At 48.5% G+C, this 17924-nt stretch overlaps 2 protein-coding genes across 2 annotated transcripts; both read right to left on the reverse strand.

The window, feature by feature from the left end:
- Positions 1–815: 815 nt before the first annotated feature.
- On the reverse strand, positions 816–4589 carry LOC134406651 (lutropin subunit beta-like). Its single transcript, XM_063138169.1, has 3 exons — positions 4569–4589; positions 2174–2368; positions 816–1049 (listed from the first exon to the last, which is right to left on the reverse strand). The coding sequence occupies exons 1-3, from the start codon at positions 4587–4589 to the stop codon at positions 816–818; spliced, it is 450 nt and encodes a 149-aa protein (XP_062994239.1).
- A 4919-nt stretch (positions 4590–9508) lies between these two features.
- Positions 9509–16876, reverse strand: SAXO3 (stabilizer of axonemal microtubules 3). The gene is made up of 5 exons (XM_063137923.1): positions 16406–16876; positions 15648–15836; positions 12582–12743; positions 11610–11737; positions 9509–11217 (listed from the first exon to the last, which is right to left on the reverse strand). Exons 1-5 carry the CDS (start codon positions 16697–16699, stop codon positions 10809–10811), a joined length of 1182 nt encoding a protein of 393 aa, XP_062993993.1. The 5' UTR covers positions 16700–16876; the 3' UTR covers positions 9509–10808.
- Between the last annotated feature and the right edge of the window lie 1048 nt (positions 16877–17924).

The raw sequence follows: 17924 nt of genomic DNA on the forward strand, positions 1-17924 counted from the left end.
GACGGAGAGCTGGGAATTCGAAGTGGGGCTGCCTAAGAAGCAGGACTCCTGCAAGCTTTGATGTGGGGCTGTGACCCACAGTCCCTGGGTCCTCGGAGTGGAGTTTAGGGGGTTAAACGCTTTCAAAGGAGGAAAGGCAGTTCGGAGAGTTGGGGCGTCAGTGAGAGAGGAGAGGCGCAAAGCGCGAGACGGAGCTGGCTTTGTTCTCCTTGAAGATTCAAAAACTGGACGTCCTGAACCAGCCTCCCAGCACGCCTGCCCTCATGTCCTTCTCCCAGTTTACTGTGACACCCAGTCCCTGCGCAGCCAGGCCCCTGAACAATTCTGTACCCTTGCCCCCGTTTCATCACCACGCAAAACCTTGCCGTGCATATCCAGCACGTTCAAGCCAGTTTTCAGACTGCATCGCTGGGATTGCGTGGCTTGTTTTCCGAAGTGCAAGTTCTCTCCGCGCAGAAATCTAGGTCTATGGATAATTAGAATCAGAATCAGGGATCCTTTTAGGAGTTAACATTCGTCCTAGTGGGCTAAAGCCCAAGAGAACAGGAAATTTGTGAACCGCCCAGAGAGCTTCAGCTATTGGGCGGTATAAAAATGCAATAAATAAAATAAATAAATTAGAATCAGGATATCTGGATTCTTTACGAAAGGCAGTAAAGCCTGTTAAAAGGAAGAAAAGGGAATAGAGCAGGCGAAACGGGTGGAAAGCGGGATTCTTGAGTTCCTTGCGTATATTGACTGAAACACCCCCAGAGATGTATTCACCATTGTTGGCCTTGGATGGCATTTATTATTAATCCCCCCCCTTTTTTAAATCATTCGGCAAAGACCTGTTGGTTGCTACAGGAATTGGGCCCAGTGCTCTGGACAGTGCAGTCGCTGGAGTCCATCTTACAGAGGTCACAGTGGCAAGTGAGCGCCACAGGGTACGTGAAGGACGGGTCAACGCCTGCCGGACATCCCTGCAGGAGCACAGTCTCATAGCGGACATCCTTGTAGGTGCAGACTCTCTGGTTGAAGGAAGAGAGGATAGTCTTCAACAGCATCTCCTGAAAAAGATGGGGAGTTAGAAAGGGGGGTGGTACACAAAATCGGCTTCCTCTGGCTAAGGTATAGGGAAGGCAGCAGTTAAAGGAAGGGGAAGTCCTACAATGCTACACTTCGGGTGGATATTGATGCACATCTGTGCCAGCTTTTACGATCCTATCCTGGTGAGTAAATTTGAATTCCGTTGTGCTGTGCGCCTCTTGTCATAGTCCAGACATGCATATGCTAACACTGTGGGATCCCAAAGCCTGCTATGTTGCCACAGGCGTGCTCTTTCCCTACAAGCTGTAGGGTGCCTGGGTCTTTACTGGCGGAAGGTGATGGGAGACCAGGGCTGCTGACGCCAGCCGGGCGTGGTGGTGGTCACGCCAGCCCTGTTCTTTGGAGGGCACTGTGAGGTTCTCTTACGTTGAAAGGCCCAAACCAGACGTTTAAGGTGCTTGCATTTACCTGCGCACCTTTTCGTTCCTCAAAATGGTTCTCAAGAGTGTAAGGAGTGAGCTGCTCTGGAGAAGTGCAGCCAGCTGCTCAGTGAACTCGTTGACACTTCCCACCACCCACTAAATGAGGCTAATGCTAAGATAGCATTAGACACACTGCTTCTCAGTTCCATGGCATCATCCTGGATACCTGAGAGAGCGCCTTCTCCCTTACCAACCTGCCCGGTCACTGAGGTCATCCGAGTGCCTTCTCCTGGTGGTTCCAACCTAGATCCATCCTCCGATTGGAATCCACCAGGGGAAGAGCCTTCAGTGGGGTGGCGCCCCTCCTGTGGAATTCCCTGCCTCTGGACGTCAGGCAGGCTCCAACCTTGTACTCCTTTCAACGCCTCCTGAAAACATCTTTATTCCAAGAAGCCTTTCTTTAACTTGCAGCCTTGGATTTCTGATTTTTGCTTCTTTTTAAATTTTGTTTTAACTGTTTTATTCTGTTTTTATTTTCATTTTACCTTGTACGCTGCTCCGAAATTTTTCAATGGGGAGCGGTATATAAATAGTCTAAATAAATAAATAAATAAATAAATAAATAAATAATCCTACGTGGATGCCTGGTGTTTTTTTTAAAGAATTTCTTCCCCACCCACCCCTTTCCCCACCCCCCTTTTCTCTTTCTCTCACACACACACCTTGGTTTCACAGTAGCCACTGCAGATGGAGGTGGTGATGGTCATGCAAATGGGGCAGTCATCTTTCTCTGCCGCAATGGTGGTATTGACAGGGCGGCAGGCCAGGCTGCTGCTACTGCTACTGCTGCCTGGGCCACTCCTCTGGCTGGCACAGTGAGTAGCAGCCAAGAATAAGAAGGCTGCCAGCAAGGGATTCTGAACACAGAGGGAGAGAAGAGGGGAAATAGGTATTGAGAACTCTGGCGATCAAGACTAGTGCAGGATCTGCATCCGATGTTGATGTCGCTGTGGGCAGATCTTGGTGAGCATCAGTGCCTGAATGCTCAGACTTCGCAACCCAAGTAGTAAGATCCTAGGTGGCCACCTCCTCGTTTGCGTTGTGTCTTAAAGGAATTCCAGGAGAGGGTGACCACTTGGCTGCAGTCGGTCAGATATCTCTTGAAAGCATGTTCTTCAATGCAGCTATTTGGTTTGAATGCTCCTCCCCTGCCCTTGATAAAATTCAAAGGCTGCTGAGCATGGCTGATCAAGCAGTTCATTTTTCTCTCCTCCCCAGGACTGCAGCTGTGGTGAGGATGCTGTAGGGCTGCCTCCCGCAACCTTGCCTGCTCCAGATGTGTTGGACTAAAGTCCAATCATCCCCATTGACTTTGCTGGCTGAAAGTTGTGGGAGTTGTAGTCTGAAACATTTGCAAGGGACCAGTTTGGGAGCCTGGTCTCCAGGGGAATATTCCAGCAGACACACACACCGCTCCCGTGTGTGTGTAAAAAGCAATTTCATTTCTATACCGCCCAATAGCCAAAGCTCTCTGGGCGGTTCACAAAAGTTTAAACCATAAGAGACAATGCAAAATAAAAAATATATATGAAAGCTTAAAACAACAATATAAAAGTACAAGCAGAATAAAACCTAGCAGCAATGTAGAGATTTGAACTGCAGATTTAAAACAGCAGAGTTAAAGGACTATGATGGTAAAATGCTAATTTAAAGGCTCTTTCTTTTACTTATGTTGATACAAGGGAAAACGTACAGATGGTTTTCCCAACTGCACAGTCAGAATTAAATGTTGAGGTTTTTTTCCAGTGTTCTGGTCAGTGAGCCCAGAGACTCCAGGATAACTGAGAAGCACTTGGGTGCTCACTTGGTAAATATGTCATCGATCCAAAATTATTGAATAAATCAATGAGGATTCCATTACCTTACATTTAAGCTCACGCCATGGGGCAGGGCAGGGTGGGAGAGAAGGAGCAGCTTCTCAACTATTTAGTGGGGAATTGAGTGCCCTCCACGTTTTGAATTGGTGCCTTTTCTTTAGGCCACACCCTCCCTTTATTGCTGTCTGTGGGCTTGCTCAATCCCAAGTGTTAAGGGTAAGAAAAATGACTGCTGGATGACTCTCAAGTAGTACAGCATCGCAGGGCTGGCAGGCACGAATGAGAGTGCTAAATCGCTAAAGACGAGAAACTTTTCCTAAATCCCCTTGTGGGTGTATAGATCATCCAAGCCTCTGAATCAGAGCTCTTTACATTTTGCTAGAGAGAAGCGCCTTCCCCCCCCCACACACAATTTTTTAAATTTGCAGCCCAATGTTATGCATGCATGCTCGGCAGTGCCCATTAAATTTAATGGGACTTGCTTCCAAAGAACAGCGCAAAAGGTTGCTTGCTGTCTCCCTTCTGCCTGAAACATTTAGAATATTAGATTGGAAGGAACCTGGGAGACCATCTTGTCGAAGCCCCTGCTTGGTGGAAGAATCTTGTGACTATGGGATCTCTGAAAGAGCTGTCCAGCCTCTGCATCATCATCATCATCATCATCATCATTATTATTATTATTATTATTATTATTATTATTATTATTATTATTGCATTTATATCCCACCTTTGTTCCTCTTAAGGGACCCAAGGCGGTGTACATAATCCTCCTCCTCTCCATTTTATCCTCCCAACAACAACCCTGTGAGGTGGGTTGGGCTGAGAGTCTGACTGGCCCAAAGTCACCCATTGGGTTTCCATGGCCGAGTGGGGACTAGAACCCATTTCTCCCGGCTCCCAGTCTGACACTTTAGCCACTACACCACACTGGCTCTCGAAAGAATACCTGCGAAAAGCTCCCAGCCCCTCCCGTGGCAATCTCTGTTCTTCTGTCAAGTACCTGTTACTGTTGGGAAGTTCCTCCTAAGAATTTAGCTGAACTCTGCTCCCTTGCAATTTCCACTCATTCATTCCGGTCCTGCCCTCTTAACCCATCTCACATTCAAAAGGACAAAATGATATCCATTGTCTTGTAATCACAGTAGCTCACACTGTCCTCCGGCCATTGCCTTTAGCAGTGAGCGAGCAAGGACTATGCGTGCGTCCTATGTTCTGCTCGCGCCTCTGCTCTTTCATTCACACGTACCTGTATGAACTTCATAGTGACTCCTGGGCTGGGCTGGATCAGAGTATTTCTCCCCTACCTTGCATCTTCTTTTATATGACCTCCCCACTCCCATCATCCAACTGACAGGAGACTCAAGGACAAGCAAAGACAGGTGCTGTGCCCTGTTGTTTGAAGGATGCTAAAAGGCACCTGCACTCTTCTCCCTGGAAGCCTTCGCTTCCACTGCTAGGTTAGAATCCCTTTTGCTTCAGCCAGTCTGAGTTTTGAACAGACCTGGTGATGTCACAAGGTGCCAATGGGCTGAAGTTCTGTACCCCTACAGCAAAGAGCTCAACATGGGTCATTATTTGTGTCTTCACTCCTGTTTGATCATCGCAACAGAAGGACTGGTCCAAGGTTCTCTAGTGAGCGTCGTGGTCGAACAGGGGACTTAACCTGTACCAGATCCACACCAAGGAGGATATAACACTTTGACAGCAGTTTGAAAACGGTATATGGCATGTGTCATGGGCCCCAACAGTTGTCAGTGCACTTCAGTACTGTTATAAAGCAATAGTGTGTAGATGCTGGCCTGGACTCCCCAGTCCAAGAGCAACAAGTTATCCACTACACTGGCTCTTCCATGCAAAGATCCCAAGGCTTTAGGGAAATGGGGGGGGGCATCCTGTTAGGGCAGGATGGCCTTGAGTGCAGCCTCCACACCTGCCGCCACTGCCCCTGCACTGCTGAAATTTGGCAGTGCAGCAGCAAAACGTTGGCAGTTTGTTGCCGAAATTCCACCACAAACACCTAAGGAGACTCAAACAGGCCAGATTTAGGTTGTTTTCAAGCTTTGAGTCTCCATAGCGGTTTGCCACTTCTTCTTTTTTTGCTACTGTGGGCAGTTTGGTGACAGTAGTGTGGCTTCCCAGGAAGTCTAAGGGTCAGAAATTGGCCCTGGGCTGCCCAAGTTCCCCCCCCCCCCGCTTTTGGGGTTTGCAGCAGGATTTGGGTCTGATCAGTTCTAGGGGCCGAGGCTTCTAGGTTCTTTGGGAGGAAAGTTTGGGAAGGGAAGGTGGCTTTAGAGCTGGGATCTGGAGATCAAAGAGGGTTACAATATGGGTGCCAGAAAGTCTGGGTTCTCAGAGAGGATTAGGTGCTAGTAGGTCTTGTTAGGACGTGCTGGTTATCAGGTGGTAGGTAGTTCATGTTTGAGAAGGGGAAGTACTGGGAACCCGGAATCCTAGTCCACTGGAATAGAGGTGGAGGTAGAGGTAGAGGTGGATCATGGAAACGTTGCCTTGAAATGCCTCCCTTGCTTCCCATCCATGATACTGGGTGAGGGACAGGATGTGGTTGCTCACACTGGCAAGGGAAAGGCACTCTGCACATGCTCATGCGAATTCTGATCTTCCTTCTCGCTTTAAGGACTCCGCTGGCTCAAAGCACATTTTAGGCCTGACCCATGGATCAACCTAATCCTGGGGGCCAAAAGCTCTTCTGAGTTTCCAGATGGGCAACCAGCTTTCCTCGCCTGGCAGCCGTAACAAACGAAACCCGCTAGAGATTTTCCATAGGCCATGGATTTCCATCTCTCATCCAAGGCCGCTGGTTCTGGGCTGCACCAGGTGTGTTGCTAGGTGAGAAATCCCTTGGTGCTTTTGTCGCATCCTGCCCGGGCTGTTGAGTGTGCTGTCCCTGACGCCAATTCCAGCTGTAGCAACGTGAAGGGCATCCGTGTGGCTTGCCGTGTAAAGCAGGCAAGTGCTGGTCTGGCACGGCTGAGTTGCCATTCTCCTGACTCATCCAAGGATGACTTTTCCTAATTCGCCCCCTTCCCTATGTCATCGTTGCCCTTGACAGGGCTTCAGCTGGGTTCTGAGAGCAAACAGTAGAAAATTGGGAGTGGTATGTGTGTGTGTCTTCTACAAGGATCATTTTTCAAGCCTCCACTCCCTCTACTATTGCATGTTGGAATTTCTTGTGGACTCTTCTTGGAACATAAGAAGCTGCCAGAGTCAGGCCATTGATCCAAATTATTTTCTACACTAACCAGAAGATCTCCAGGGCCTCAGACAAGAGTTTTTCCTAGCCCTGCCTTTGAAGGAATGAAAGACTGGGTTCAGATGACACGCTAACCAACAGTGGGTTAAATAGTCAATGGTGTGTTAAATAGTCAATGGTTGGTTAGTGTTGTCTGTCGCAACTTTTTCACACCACAGTTGGTTACTCAGCCCAGAGAACCAATGCTGTGCAGAGTTGATTATCCTGTTGGGTGTCGGGGACCACTGACTATTTCATTGCACACAGGTGGTTATTTTTGGTGACTACAGAGTCCCCGGGCAAGAGTGGCCAAAGTGGTGGCTGCTACTCTAGTCCAACCAGCAGAACTTGCAATGTAGCAATGGCTGATGGGATACCAGCAGAAGGATTGGAAGGTGGAGGATATGTCAATTAAACAGTCGACAAATGGTCAACTTGATTCTGGCCTTAAGCCACACCATGGTTGATTATAATCATGAGGTGTGGGAAGTCCCCCCTTGATAATCAAATGTGGAGTTGACTATTAACTCATCATTGACTATTAAGTTGCCAGAACACAGCCAAAGAACGAAAGAAAAAGACGCTGCACTCGGCATTGTAGGCAATGTTGATAAAAGTAGTTTTCTAATGAAGAGCTTAAAAGGACATTTCCAATGCCAAGTGGGAGGGGATCATGGATGAAAAACATACAAAAACAATCTCTGAAATAGCTCAGGGTTGCTCATTTTGTAATAGGCACTGCAGGGGGTAGGTTATCAACTGCGAAGCGTATCATGTAGCCTTGGACACCTACCTCGTGGGGTTATTATGAGGAGAAAATGGGATACGCCTATGTATGCTGCCATGATGTCCTTGGAGGGAAGGATGGAGTGTGAATAGAGAAATAAATTAGAGATAACTAAAATTACTGTGAACGGGGGGGGGGGGGGAGAGGGGCAACCTCTTGTGAACTTGATTGCATTGAAAGGAAGCCCCAGTCAGGGCATGGTAAAGACCATTTGCTGCCTGAGATGGAGCAGCAAATAGTAGCCATCCCCTGCTCAAGGCAAGGTTCTCCGTTCCCAAGGCTAGCTGAGTTATTTGGCACCTGAGACATAAAACCCCACAAGCACCTTTCCTCCCATTCCTGGCTGTAAAAATGGAATTGAGTAAGCCTTACTTAATATAGTGAGACTTACATCTGAGTAAACATGTGTAGAATTGACCTGTTCCTGATAGAGAGCTGAAGCCAGATTTCCCAGGTTCAAATCCAGCATTTGCGAGGCAGTGTGATGTAGTGGTTAAAGTAGAAGGTGAGGAACCCCCAGATGTTGTTGTACTCTAATTCCCATGAGCTCCAGGCACCATGTCCAATGGTCAGGGATAATGGGAGTTGTAATCCAACATCTGAAGTGCCACACTTACCCCACTCATGAGTTAGAGTTTCAAAGTAGGACAGAGAAGCCCTCGTTCAAATCTTTGCTCAGCCATGAACATTGACTAGGGGACCTTGAGCAGTCACTCATCCTAGCCAACCTCACAGGGTTGTTGTGAGCATAAAGTGGAGCAGGGAAGAACTACATGTGCTGCCTTGAACCTCCGGGAGGAAATGTAGAACAATAAATGTTCTAGCCGCTACACTATCTTGGCTCTTGTTGTTTCCATGTGTTTTTGAGTACGGCGGCGCCAGGTAGCAGCAGGTGGCCCATGGGGATCGATTAACAGCCACCTAATACGAGGCCCTCCATGCCGTTATGTAACCGCTTCCAGGCGTGAGCTATTTCATCGCCTGTGAACAACAGCGTGTGTTTTGAAAAGACCTTTCGAAAGAAAACGAAAAAAAACATTTCAAGCTTCAGAGCCATTTTTAAACATGTGTTTTAACAATGCCAGCTAGTTCACTGCTATGTCTCAACCAATAGCTTAGGAGCACAGGATGCTGCCTTATACGGCGTCAGACTCTTGGTCCATCTAGCCCAGTTTTGTCAACATGGACTGGCAGCAATGGCTCTCCAGGGTTTCAAGCAGGGATTATTCTAGACCTATCTGGAGACACTGGGAATCGAACCTGGAACTTTCTGCATGCAAAACAGGTGCTTCATCACAGCTTTAACACTTGAAGGCTGTTATAATCAAACCAAAAGGGCTAAACGTGCACATATCCTCTATCGAAGGCAGGGCTGGCAACTGGATATAAGACAGAAACGTTAGGTTGGCCGGCAAAACAAAATAGGAATCGTAAAGTTTGCACTTAATTCTCAGCCTGATACTGGGGTCTCATGAGCTGGCCTTACCAGTAAGATGAATAAGGCAGCCAGTTTTGGGAGTCCTAAAATGACAGCAAAGTAAGTAAAGTACGTGCACAATCCTTTGCAAATTTAGACAGAAAAAAAGACCTACAATTTCCAGCAAATACTGGGAACTTTAGCTTTCCCCCCCGTCTAAACATGCATAGGATTGCTCCCCAAGTAAAGTAACTAAAGTAAGTAATGGTGCAATGGCTGGCTGGAGCAGGCTGGGATTGTAGGATTCTTTTTAATGTCTAAACATTATATCTAATGTCTAGGAGGAGGGCTTTCTCCACTGTGGCACCCCGGTTGTGGAATGAGCTCCCCAGAGAGGTCCGCTTGGCGCCTACACTGTACTCCTTTCATCGCCAGCTGAAGACCTTTTTATTTTCTCAATATTTTAACACTTAACTTTAACTTGAATTTTAATTTTGCTGTTTTAACTTTGTATTTTAATTTTATATCAATTTTGCTGCATGGTTTTTATCCTGGTTGTGCTTTTTAGACTGTATTTTGTATTTGTGCTTTTAACCTGTTGTTTGTTTTACTATGGTTTTAATTTTTGTGAACCGCCCAGAGAGCTTCGGCTATTGGGCGGTATAAAAATGTAATAAAGAAATAAAATAAATAAACATGCATAGGAGTGCACCTTAACATATTCATTTTATTGATGGTCACCCTAATATTGGGGGCCCTGCTCCTGCAACCCCCCTCTGGTGACCAATACAGCAGCACCAAGGCAGGGGACACCGATACACCCAGAAAATTGAGCCAAGGGAGCCCTTGTCGGGACCAGCGGGCAAATTGTCTTGGTTCCCTCCCCACATTTCTGGACACACTAGCCCTATCTACCAGGTGTTGGTGCCATTGTGTGGCCCTTTCGCTGGACTGCAACTCCCATTATGCCTCAGCGACAGTAATGCTGCCTAGGGCTGATGGGAGTTGCGTTCCAACAACAGGTGGAGGGCCACGAGTCACCTACCCCGGTCTACTGTGTTCAGTCAGGTCATCATTGCCATGCTCCAAGCACCTCCCATATATAGATGGAGATAGATGGGAGATTAAAACACCTTGCAAGCAGATGTTCAGGACCCAATTCATTTCTTTTCACTCCTTAAGACCCCTGTGGAACATCTCTTTGACACGAGTAATGTATTTTATCTTCCATTGTGCGATGCACTGCTCTTTGTGGAATCCATCCATGCAATCCCAGTCCTATGTGTGTTTAGCCAGAAGTTAAGTCCCATTGGGTTCAACAGGCCTGATGCCCAGGTGAGTGTGTAATTGTTAGAGCAGGGATGTTGCTGAACCTCTTTCCATCTGAGGGCTGAATTCCCTATTTGAAAAGCTCCCAGGGGCTGCGTTTGAGGTGTGGGTGGGGCTGAAGGATTCCTGCATATTTTAGCTTAAATCTCTTTACTGCCAGCAACTAAGACTTAGGAGAGGCATTTCAACCTTTTAGAATGGAGAGAGGGAAAAGGCACAAACGCCAGCACATGATGAGATGATTGGGGGCTGGTGCGGGTAGAGGGAGCTTGGCCACTGGGGACCCCAAGAGAGCCAGATGTCTCCCACCCGAAAGCTGTCTCTGCACCCCTAGATTGTAGCCTTCGTGCTTCCCCAGTCAAATCTTAAAATTAAAGCACAAAACACCAGAAGGCTTTTAAACTAGCTAATTTTGAATTTGGGATAGATAATTTGCAAAGCACGGCTCTTTTTTCTAATACCTCTAAAGGAGCCTTCTACAGCCTAGTGCCCTCTAGAAATGTCAGACTACAGATCCCATCATCCACAGCCAGGATGATGGGGAGTTGGAGGGCACTAGGTTGGGGAAGGCGACTCTAAACGTCAAGCCTTGAACTCACCTCAGCAAAACCAAGACAGAAGCAAATAAAAGCGATATATTGTTTGGGGTGGGTTTTTTTTTGAGTAGGAGAAAGGAGTAGACCCAAATCCTGGCCTCTCACACTGGCACGGCTTTGCCGCTTCCATAGCACTTGTACTCTGTCTCGTACATGCGCGGCACGCACATGATCTCCACCACGGGCACTTGGCAGGAGACGGTGGGAGGCTGCTCCACGGGGCAGAAGCGGTCCCAGGTGCGCTTGTAGTCATTGGGAATTTGGTAAGATTCTTTTGCCAGGCTGAGGAGACCACGGTGGGGAACAGCCGTTACGTTTGGGGGCAGCCGGGGCACCCGGGTGGCCTTTGGAAATTGGCTGATGTCCCGCATTGGCCCGGGTGCGCGGATCAGAGGGTAGGAATCCCGTGCCTGGGGATTCTCCTTCAAGCCATGGCCCCGGGCCTTTGGGTAACCCTCGCACTGCCAGTACGTGAGAGCATCCTTCCGGGCATAGCCTTGTAGTTCTTTCCTGAGGGGGAACGGAAAGAGAGCAGAGGTAGAATCAGAACGCTTGCTTTCTCTAGACGGGGAGCAAAACCAAGTAGCCAAGAGAGAATGTTTGCAGGGAGGGAAGAGGCCACTTAACAGGAAAGCCTGTGTGTGTGCACGTGTGCTGGTATTCTTGGGGATTGCAGAAACCATGCCGAGTATGGTATTGGCCATACAATCCAACTCCCAAAGAAGATCACCTTTCATTTCAAATAGCAAGTTCCTAGCCCCTATGACTGCAGAAATAGATTTAGAACTCTGTGGGCAAGGCCTATTATTTGACCGGCCCTTGGTGCCGCAAGGAATTGTCCGCAATAGCAATGTGTGTAGGAATTGGAGGCAAGGGGAGAGAACACCGGAAAAACTACTGACTGCGTGAAGGGCCGGAAGTCCTGGGTGGTGATGGACATATAGGGTTCGTTGAGCCGCAGAACCGCCTTGTCACGGACGTAGAAGGGATTGCCCGCCAGCTCTTCGTTCCGTGTGCTGGCCACGATGGACTGCAGATGGAACAACAAACGTACAGGCCCATTATTAGGCAAGGAAATGTTGTACCTCTCAGCCAGCACTCCCTCCATTGCAGAAGAAACAAGTGAGGAGTTTATTCGCCCCATCCAGGTCTGGCTTCAGCACACAGGCACCCTGGCAGGACCCACTGCTGTGCTGAAATGAAATCTACACACACTCACTCACCTGGGCTGTAGGGCTGTCTGATTTCCCACAATGCCCTGGAGCAATGCTGCGTCTGGAGCATTATGGGAAATGTAAACAGCAGTTCCCTGGAGCGGCTGCCACTGCTGCTAGACAAGGCCTTCCTGGGCCAGTGATTTAGTAGATTCCCCCCACCACACACACAAAAAACTGGAGCTGGGCCTGACTGCAAGATAGCCATAGCTCCTGCATCTCAAACACACGCTGTCCCACTCCTTTAGACACACAAGCACACGCATACACAGCAGGAATACCATAAACAGCGAACAATAATCTACCTCATTCCACGCACAGTGTGCAAATGCATGCAAGCAATGGGTTAGATCCAGATTTACACCGGATCATCTGCACCACCCACCTCCCCACAGCATCCCCTCCAGCCCCCTGAAAATGCCTCACAGAGAGTCACGTGAGTTGTTGTGGAGGGGGGTATGGGGGGGTCCTCAAAAGTAAGGCAGAGGGACTTTCCACCAGTGGAGTGGTTCATCGCAAGGAAGGCCGACTTTGGATCCAACCCCTATTTGCAAACTGTGCAAAATGAAGCATCATTTGAGAGTTCTGACTCTGGCAAGGCTAGAGAAGGCTGTTTTGGCTGGAAGGACGAAGGCTGTTGGGGGTGAGGTGGGGGAATACCTTTGACGCTCCATCTCTGTGATGAGCAGCCAAGCCAAATGGCTGAGGCCCGGCGTGGAAGGTGGGCTCGTGTGGCAGATTGGGCCAGCCAGAGTAGTGGTCCCTCATCTCACTCTTCTGGTTGCCCATGGTCAGTGGGAACCTCCATGCTCTCAGCTTCAGCTGTGGGGAAGAAGACAAGCTCAGAAAGTTGGGGGTGGATACAAGTGGGGGTCATCCTCAGGAGTCCTTCTCCGTGAGCCCCTGCCAAAGGAAGTGAGACAGGTGGCTACCAGGAGGAGGGCCTTCTCTGCTGTGGCACCCCGGCTGTGGCATGAGCTCCCTAAGGAGGCTCGCTTGGCACCTACATTATATGCATTTAGACGCCAGGTGAAGACCTTTTTATTCTCCCAGCATTTTAACAGTCTATAAATAAATTTTAACTTGGTGTTTTAAATTCGTAATTTTGCATTGCTGCTGTTTTTATCTGGTTGAGCTTTTATATTGTATTTTATATTATGATTTTATACTGTTGTTTTATACTTTGAATGTTTTTAATTTTTGTGAACCGCCCAGAGAGCTCTGGCTATTGGGCGGTATAGATATGTAATAAATAAATAAATAAATAAATAAATGGGGTGGGTGGGGGTGGAGGACGGCCACCGAAGCTGAGCAAGAGCGCCCTCTGGAGGAAAGAAACAGGAACTGCTATTTCCAATCCCCATCTCCTCCTTTGCTCAATTTACACGGAAGATTTCTTCCAGTCCTCATGATTATTTGGCTCACCTCATAAGTTAGAAGTCTCTTTGCACCATGTTCTCCAGAACATTTCTTCTACATTCCCCATGGGGGCTCCCTTCCCCTGCCTGGGCCATAACCGAAGGTGGCTAATCCCCTCCGAGATATACCAGGCACCCTGCAAGGTCATTAATAACACTACCCAAGACCACTAATTAGTCAGTATCAGCCCTCAGGTTTACGATTTTTTAAATTTATTTATTGCATTTGTATACTGCCCCATAGCCAAAGCTCTTCTGGGCAGTTCACATAATGGGTGGGCAGAAGGTAGATTTATTTATTTATTTATTTATTTATTTATTACATTTTTATACCGCCCAATAGCTGAAGCTCTCTGGGTGGTTCACAAAAATTAAAACCATCATAAAACAACCAACAGGTTAAAACACAAATACAAAATACAATATAAAAAGCACAACCAGGGGTGATTTGAGTAGATTGCCAAGGATTTCTGGTAGTTTTATAATAGCACAAAAAAAGCACTTCAGCCCCACCCCCCACCCCCAATGCTAAATGATTCTGCTGAAGAGAGCTTGAGGTAACCAGGATTGGATTTGTGGGATAAAAGGCTATGAGTGTCATTCAGTTCTAGCACCCTAAATAAGCACATCCTGGGCTCAGGATTTCTTAATTCTAAGTGTGTGTCTTTTTCAACAGGCTTTGGTTGGTGGATCACTGGGTCCTAGGTAAAAAAATAATAACAAACCCACCCAAGTAGATCCTGCAAATCTGAAGTCTATCCACTCTGGATTTAAAAACAGAAGAAAAAGGGGTTAGGAGAGAGGAGGGGAAAAAACCATGCAAACTCAAGGCAAGGTAAGCAACCTGGTACACTCCAGATGGTTTGGAACACAATTGCCGTAAACTCTAGCCCGGGATTATGAGAGTTGCAATCCAAACTATCTGTGGAGGGCAACAAAATATCTGTCATGGAGGGAGGGAGGGTTGGAAGTAGCTACTTCCAGTTTCTTCTTCTCTGGCTCATGGATGGGGCTAGCCTGGTCTTCCCCTTGCCATGCGATTCAGCTTGTGCTGGATGGGGTTACACTCCCCCCTGAAGACACAGGTCCACACCTTGGGTGTACTCCTGGATTCAGCCCTGAGCCTGGATGCCCAGGTTTCAGTGGTGGCCAGGAGTGCATTTGCAGTTGCACAGTTAAAGCTAGTGCGCTAGCTGTGCCTGTTCCTAGAGATGTCGGACCTGGCCACGGTGACACATGCCTTAAGTTACATCCTGATTGGATTACTTGTAACGCACTCTACATGGGGCTGCCTTTAAAGAGTGTTCGGAAACTTCAGCTGGTTCAAAGAGCTGCAGCCAGAGTGTTGACAGGGGCTGGTTACAGGGAGCAGACAAGTCCCCTGTTAAAACAGCTCCACTGGCTTCCAGTCTGTTTCCGGGCACAATTCAAAGTGCTGGTTATGACCTATAAAGCTCTATATGGTTCGGGTCCAGGTTATTTGTAGGAACGTATTCTCCCTTATGAGCCTGCCCATGCTTTAAGATCTTCAGGGGAAGCCCTTCTCTCGGTCCCACCACCATCACAGGCATGCCTGGTGAGAACGCAGGAGAGGGCCTTCTCGGTGGCTGCTCCCATTCTCTGGAACTCTCTTCCCAGGGAAGCTAGATTGGCTACCTCCCTGATGTGCTTTAGGAGGCAGGCAAAGACTTTTCTGTTCCAGTAGGCCTTTGGTGAATGATCTGGACCTCCGTCTGTGCCAAGAACTTTGAAAATCGCCATTTTAAATGTTTTAATATTGGAATATGTTTAATATACTTTTAACTTTTGTATATCTCTATTTATAGGTTTGAAATGTATATGTTTAAAATTTTGTAATGCCACTTTGAGGCTCAGCATTGGACAAAAGGTGGAATAATAATAATAATAATAATAATAATAATAATAATAATAATAATAATAATGTGATTCCTGCTGGGATGCAAGGCTCCCACCCATTCACTCTCTAACAAAGCCATCAACTGGTTTCCTATAGTCCCACGGCATTTGTTACACCACAGACAGTGGAGGCTGGTTGATCTGAATCTGGAGGGGCTGTGAATCGATTCTGGGATTCAGCCAGAACTCTAAAGATGCTGAAGCTATTTTGGTGATCAGGTTCAGCCCCTTTGATAGCTCCTTTAGAGTTCTGGCAGATTCCGACTGAAACCCAGAATGGATTCTCAGTCCCACCGAAGTTGTAGCCACCAGCCTCCACTGACCACAGGACCCCACCCCAACAACACCTTCTGTAGCCTCCCTCTCCCCCTCCCAACACGCCATCAAGTACCTTCTCTCGCAAGTCTTTATTGTAGAGGACGTTCCAGTGTGCGTAAGCGACAGAGTAGCGGGGCTGACTCAGCACTCCCCCATGGGTCTTCGGGCCATGGGTGAGTTGCGTGGTAGTGGCCAGCCGGGGAATGACCTCGTCTCGCCATGTTTTCTCAGAGGCGGGGGGCAGCGGCTCGTGGACTGTAGACTGGTGATGGGTGGCGGTTGTGGTGGCGGTGGAGGGGGGAATATAAAAGGCAGCAAACAATCAGAAAAAGTGGGTGAACTGATGCAAGCAGTCCCCAGGTGTTCTTGTAGCACCCACTAGGCCAGCCTTCCCTAACCGGGCTGGGGCGGTCCGACCATATAGGCAAACTAGGAGGTCACCTAGGGCGCCAAGTTAACAAGGTCACCAAATTCGAGGAGAAAAATACATATTAAAATAATACAAAGATGCCATTATTTCACTTCCTGTACGCGTACAGAGGGAATGCGATAGGTGCTCTCCAGATGTCTTGGATTACAACTCCCATAACCCCAAATCAGATGGCTGGGGAATGGGTTGTAGTCCTGCACATCTGGAAGGCCGCTGGTTGGATTCGGCAGCTGCACTAGACCCATTTCCCTTCAGAGGACCCAGGCGTCCTGGTTCCAAGCACCACTGCCCCTCCTGCTGGTGGAGAACCCAGAAGTCGGGGATCGCCCCCCCCAATCATATTGATCTCACGAAAGCGAATCGAGCCAGTCAGCCCCCCTCGATGCCGCCTGCTTGCTCACTCGTGCATAGGGCGGTGGGAAAGGCAGAGGAGGGCTATAGTTGAGCCCCACGCCGCTGCTGGTCAGTCTCCAGTCTTGCCTGCGTCCCTCGGGGGCTCCCAGCGCCTCGGAGTCCACCTCCCAGCCGATGGGGTAGGCGGAGAAAGTGCCTGCCATGGCCGCCTCTGCTTTTTGGGCATGGTTGCAGGCGAATGCGGGTGCAGAGGCAGCCGCGGGCACCAACAAAGGGGCGGGACGAATGGAATGTTTGGGACAAACGTTGCTATGGCGATGGAACGCTTGGCAGCCGAGCATTCCATCCGCCCTTTGTCAGCTCTGGATTCGATCGGGCCCTGGGGAGGGAAGAGCAAGGTGGCAATAGGTGGGAGCCAGGACTTCAGGAGACGCTGGTGATGAGAGGCGGATAAAAGCAATGAAGGCTGATGGCTCCAGTTTAGGCGAGGCTGTAAATCCATTCTGGGTTTTAATCAGAACCAGCCAGAACTCCAAAAGGATTCACTTTGGGGACATGGTTCTCCACCTTGGATAGCTCCTTTAGAGTTCTGGATGGTTCTGACTAAAACCCAGAATGGATTCATAGTCCTACCGAAATCGGAGCCACCAGCTTCCCCTGGATAAACGCATCGCTGCTAGTGAGTCGACATCGACGGGATCTGATGGGGCTCCATGCAACGGAAGCTTGCGCTGCTACTGTTCACCAATAGGTAGCGCTGCAAGCTTCTAGTGCAGCCTTTCTCAACCTGGGGCGCTCCAGATGTGTTGGACTGCATCTCCCAGAATGCCCCAGCCAGCTGGCTGGGGCATTCTAGGAGTTGTAGTCCAACACATCTGGAGCGCCCCAGGTTGAGGAAGGCTGTTCTAGTGCATGCAGCCCAATCCTCTGCTGCCTGGCAACTCAGAAGTAAGCTCACATTCCTCTTCATTAGCCGTCCCAATGTTTTGGGCTTCAACTCCCATCAGCCCCAGCCAGCCAGCATGTTGAAGTCCAAAACGTGGAGGGCACCAGGTTGTGGAAAGGCCGCCATAAGTCTTTTTCTGCCTTACTCCATATAAGGGTGCATTAGGATTGCGGCTTTAGTTAGGCCACATCATCTTCATCTTCATCAACATCTTTATTATTATAAATGTGAACTGCTACTTGTTCTGGTTTCCAGACAGCCATGCCCATTTCCAGGCACCTCCCCACCCTCTTTTGTCTCCTACACCCAAAGACAGTCAGCATTCCACGGCAGCAGGAGCAAAAAGGAATCGCTGTGCTGGAAGCCTCTCTGCCAGGACCCACACTTCAAAGAGGCTAGGATGAGGGACCCCCCCATCCTGAGCGCTAATATCGCATTGTAAGCCCCTTCTCCAGCCAGTGTCACCACAAAGCCCCACCAATGCTTGGCCCTCCTGCAGTCAGGCAAGCCGAACGCAGAGCAGGGCATCAGTGTCTACAGTGTTTAATAAAATAAATGAATACAAATAATGTCCTTTATGATTGAGTACTCAATAAATGTTTGCCTTTAAAAACAAATCC

Source organism: Elgaria multicarinata, chromosome 11 (assembly GCF_023053635.1).
Source record: "Elgaria multicarinata webbii isolate HBS135686 ecotype San Diego chromosome 11, rElgMul1.1.pri, whole genome shotgun sequence".
In the NCBI taxonomy this organism is placed as follows: Eukaryota; Metazoa; Chordata; class Lepidosauria; order Squamata; family Anguidae; genus Elgaria; species Elgaria multicarinata.

Coding starts and splice junctions, on each gene's coding strand:
- LOC134406651 (XM_063138169.1), bottom strand. CDS start 4,589: ATGAAGTTCATACAGGTACGT. Junction 2,369..4,568: donor TGAAGTTCATACAGGTACGT/GTGAATGAAAGA, acceptor CTCTGTGTTCAG/AATCCCTTGCTGGCAGCCTT. Junction 1,050..2,173: donor GTGGCTACTGTGAAACCAAG/GTGTGTGTGTGA, acceptor CATCTTTTTCAG/GAGATGCTGTTGAAGACTAT.
- SAXO3 (XM_063137923.1), bottom strand. CDS start 16,699: ATGCTCGGCTGCCAAGCGTTCCATCGCCATAGCAACGTTTGTCCCAAA. Junction 15,837..16,405: donor TCCCACCGCCCTATGCACGA/GTGAGCAAGCAG, acceptor ACCCATCACCAG/TCTACAGTCCACGAGCCGCT. Junction 11,738..12,581: donor ACAGAGATGGAGCGTCAAAG/GTATTCCCCCAC, acceptor TTCCATCTGCAG/TCCATCGTGGCCAGCACACG.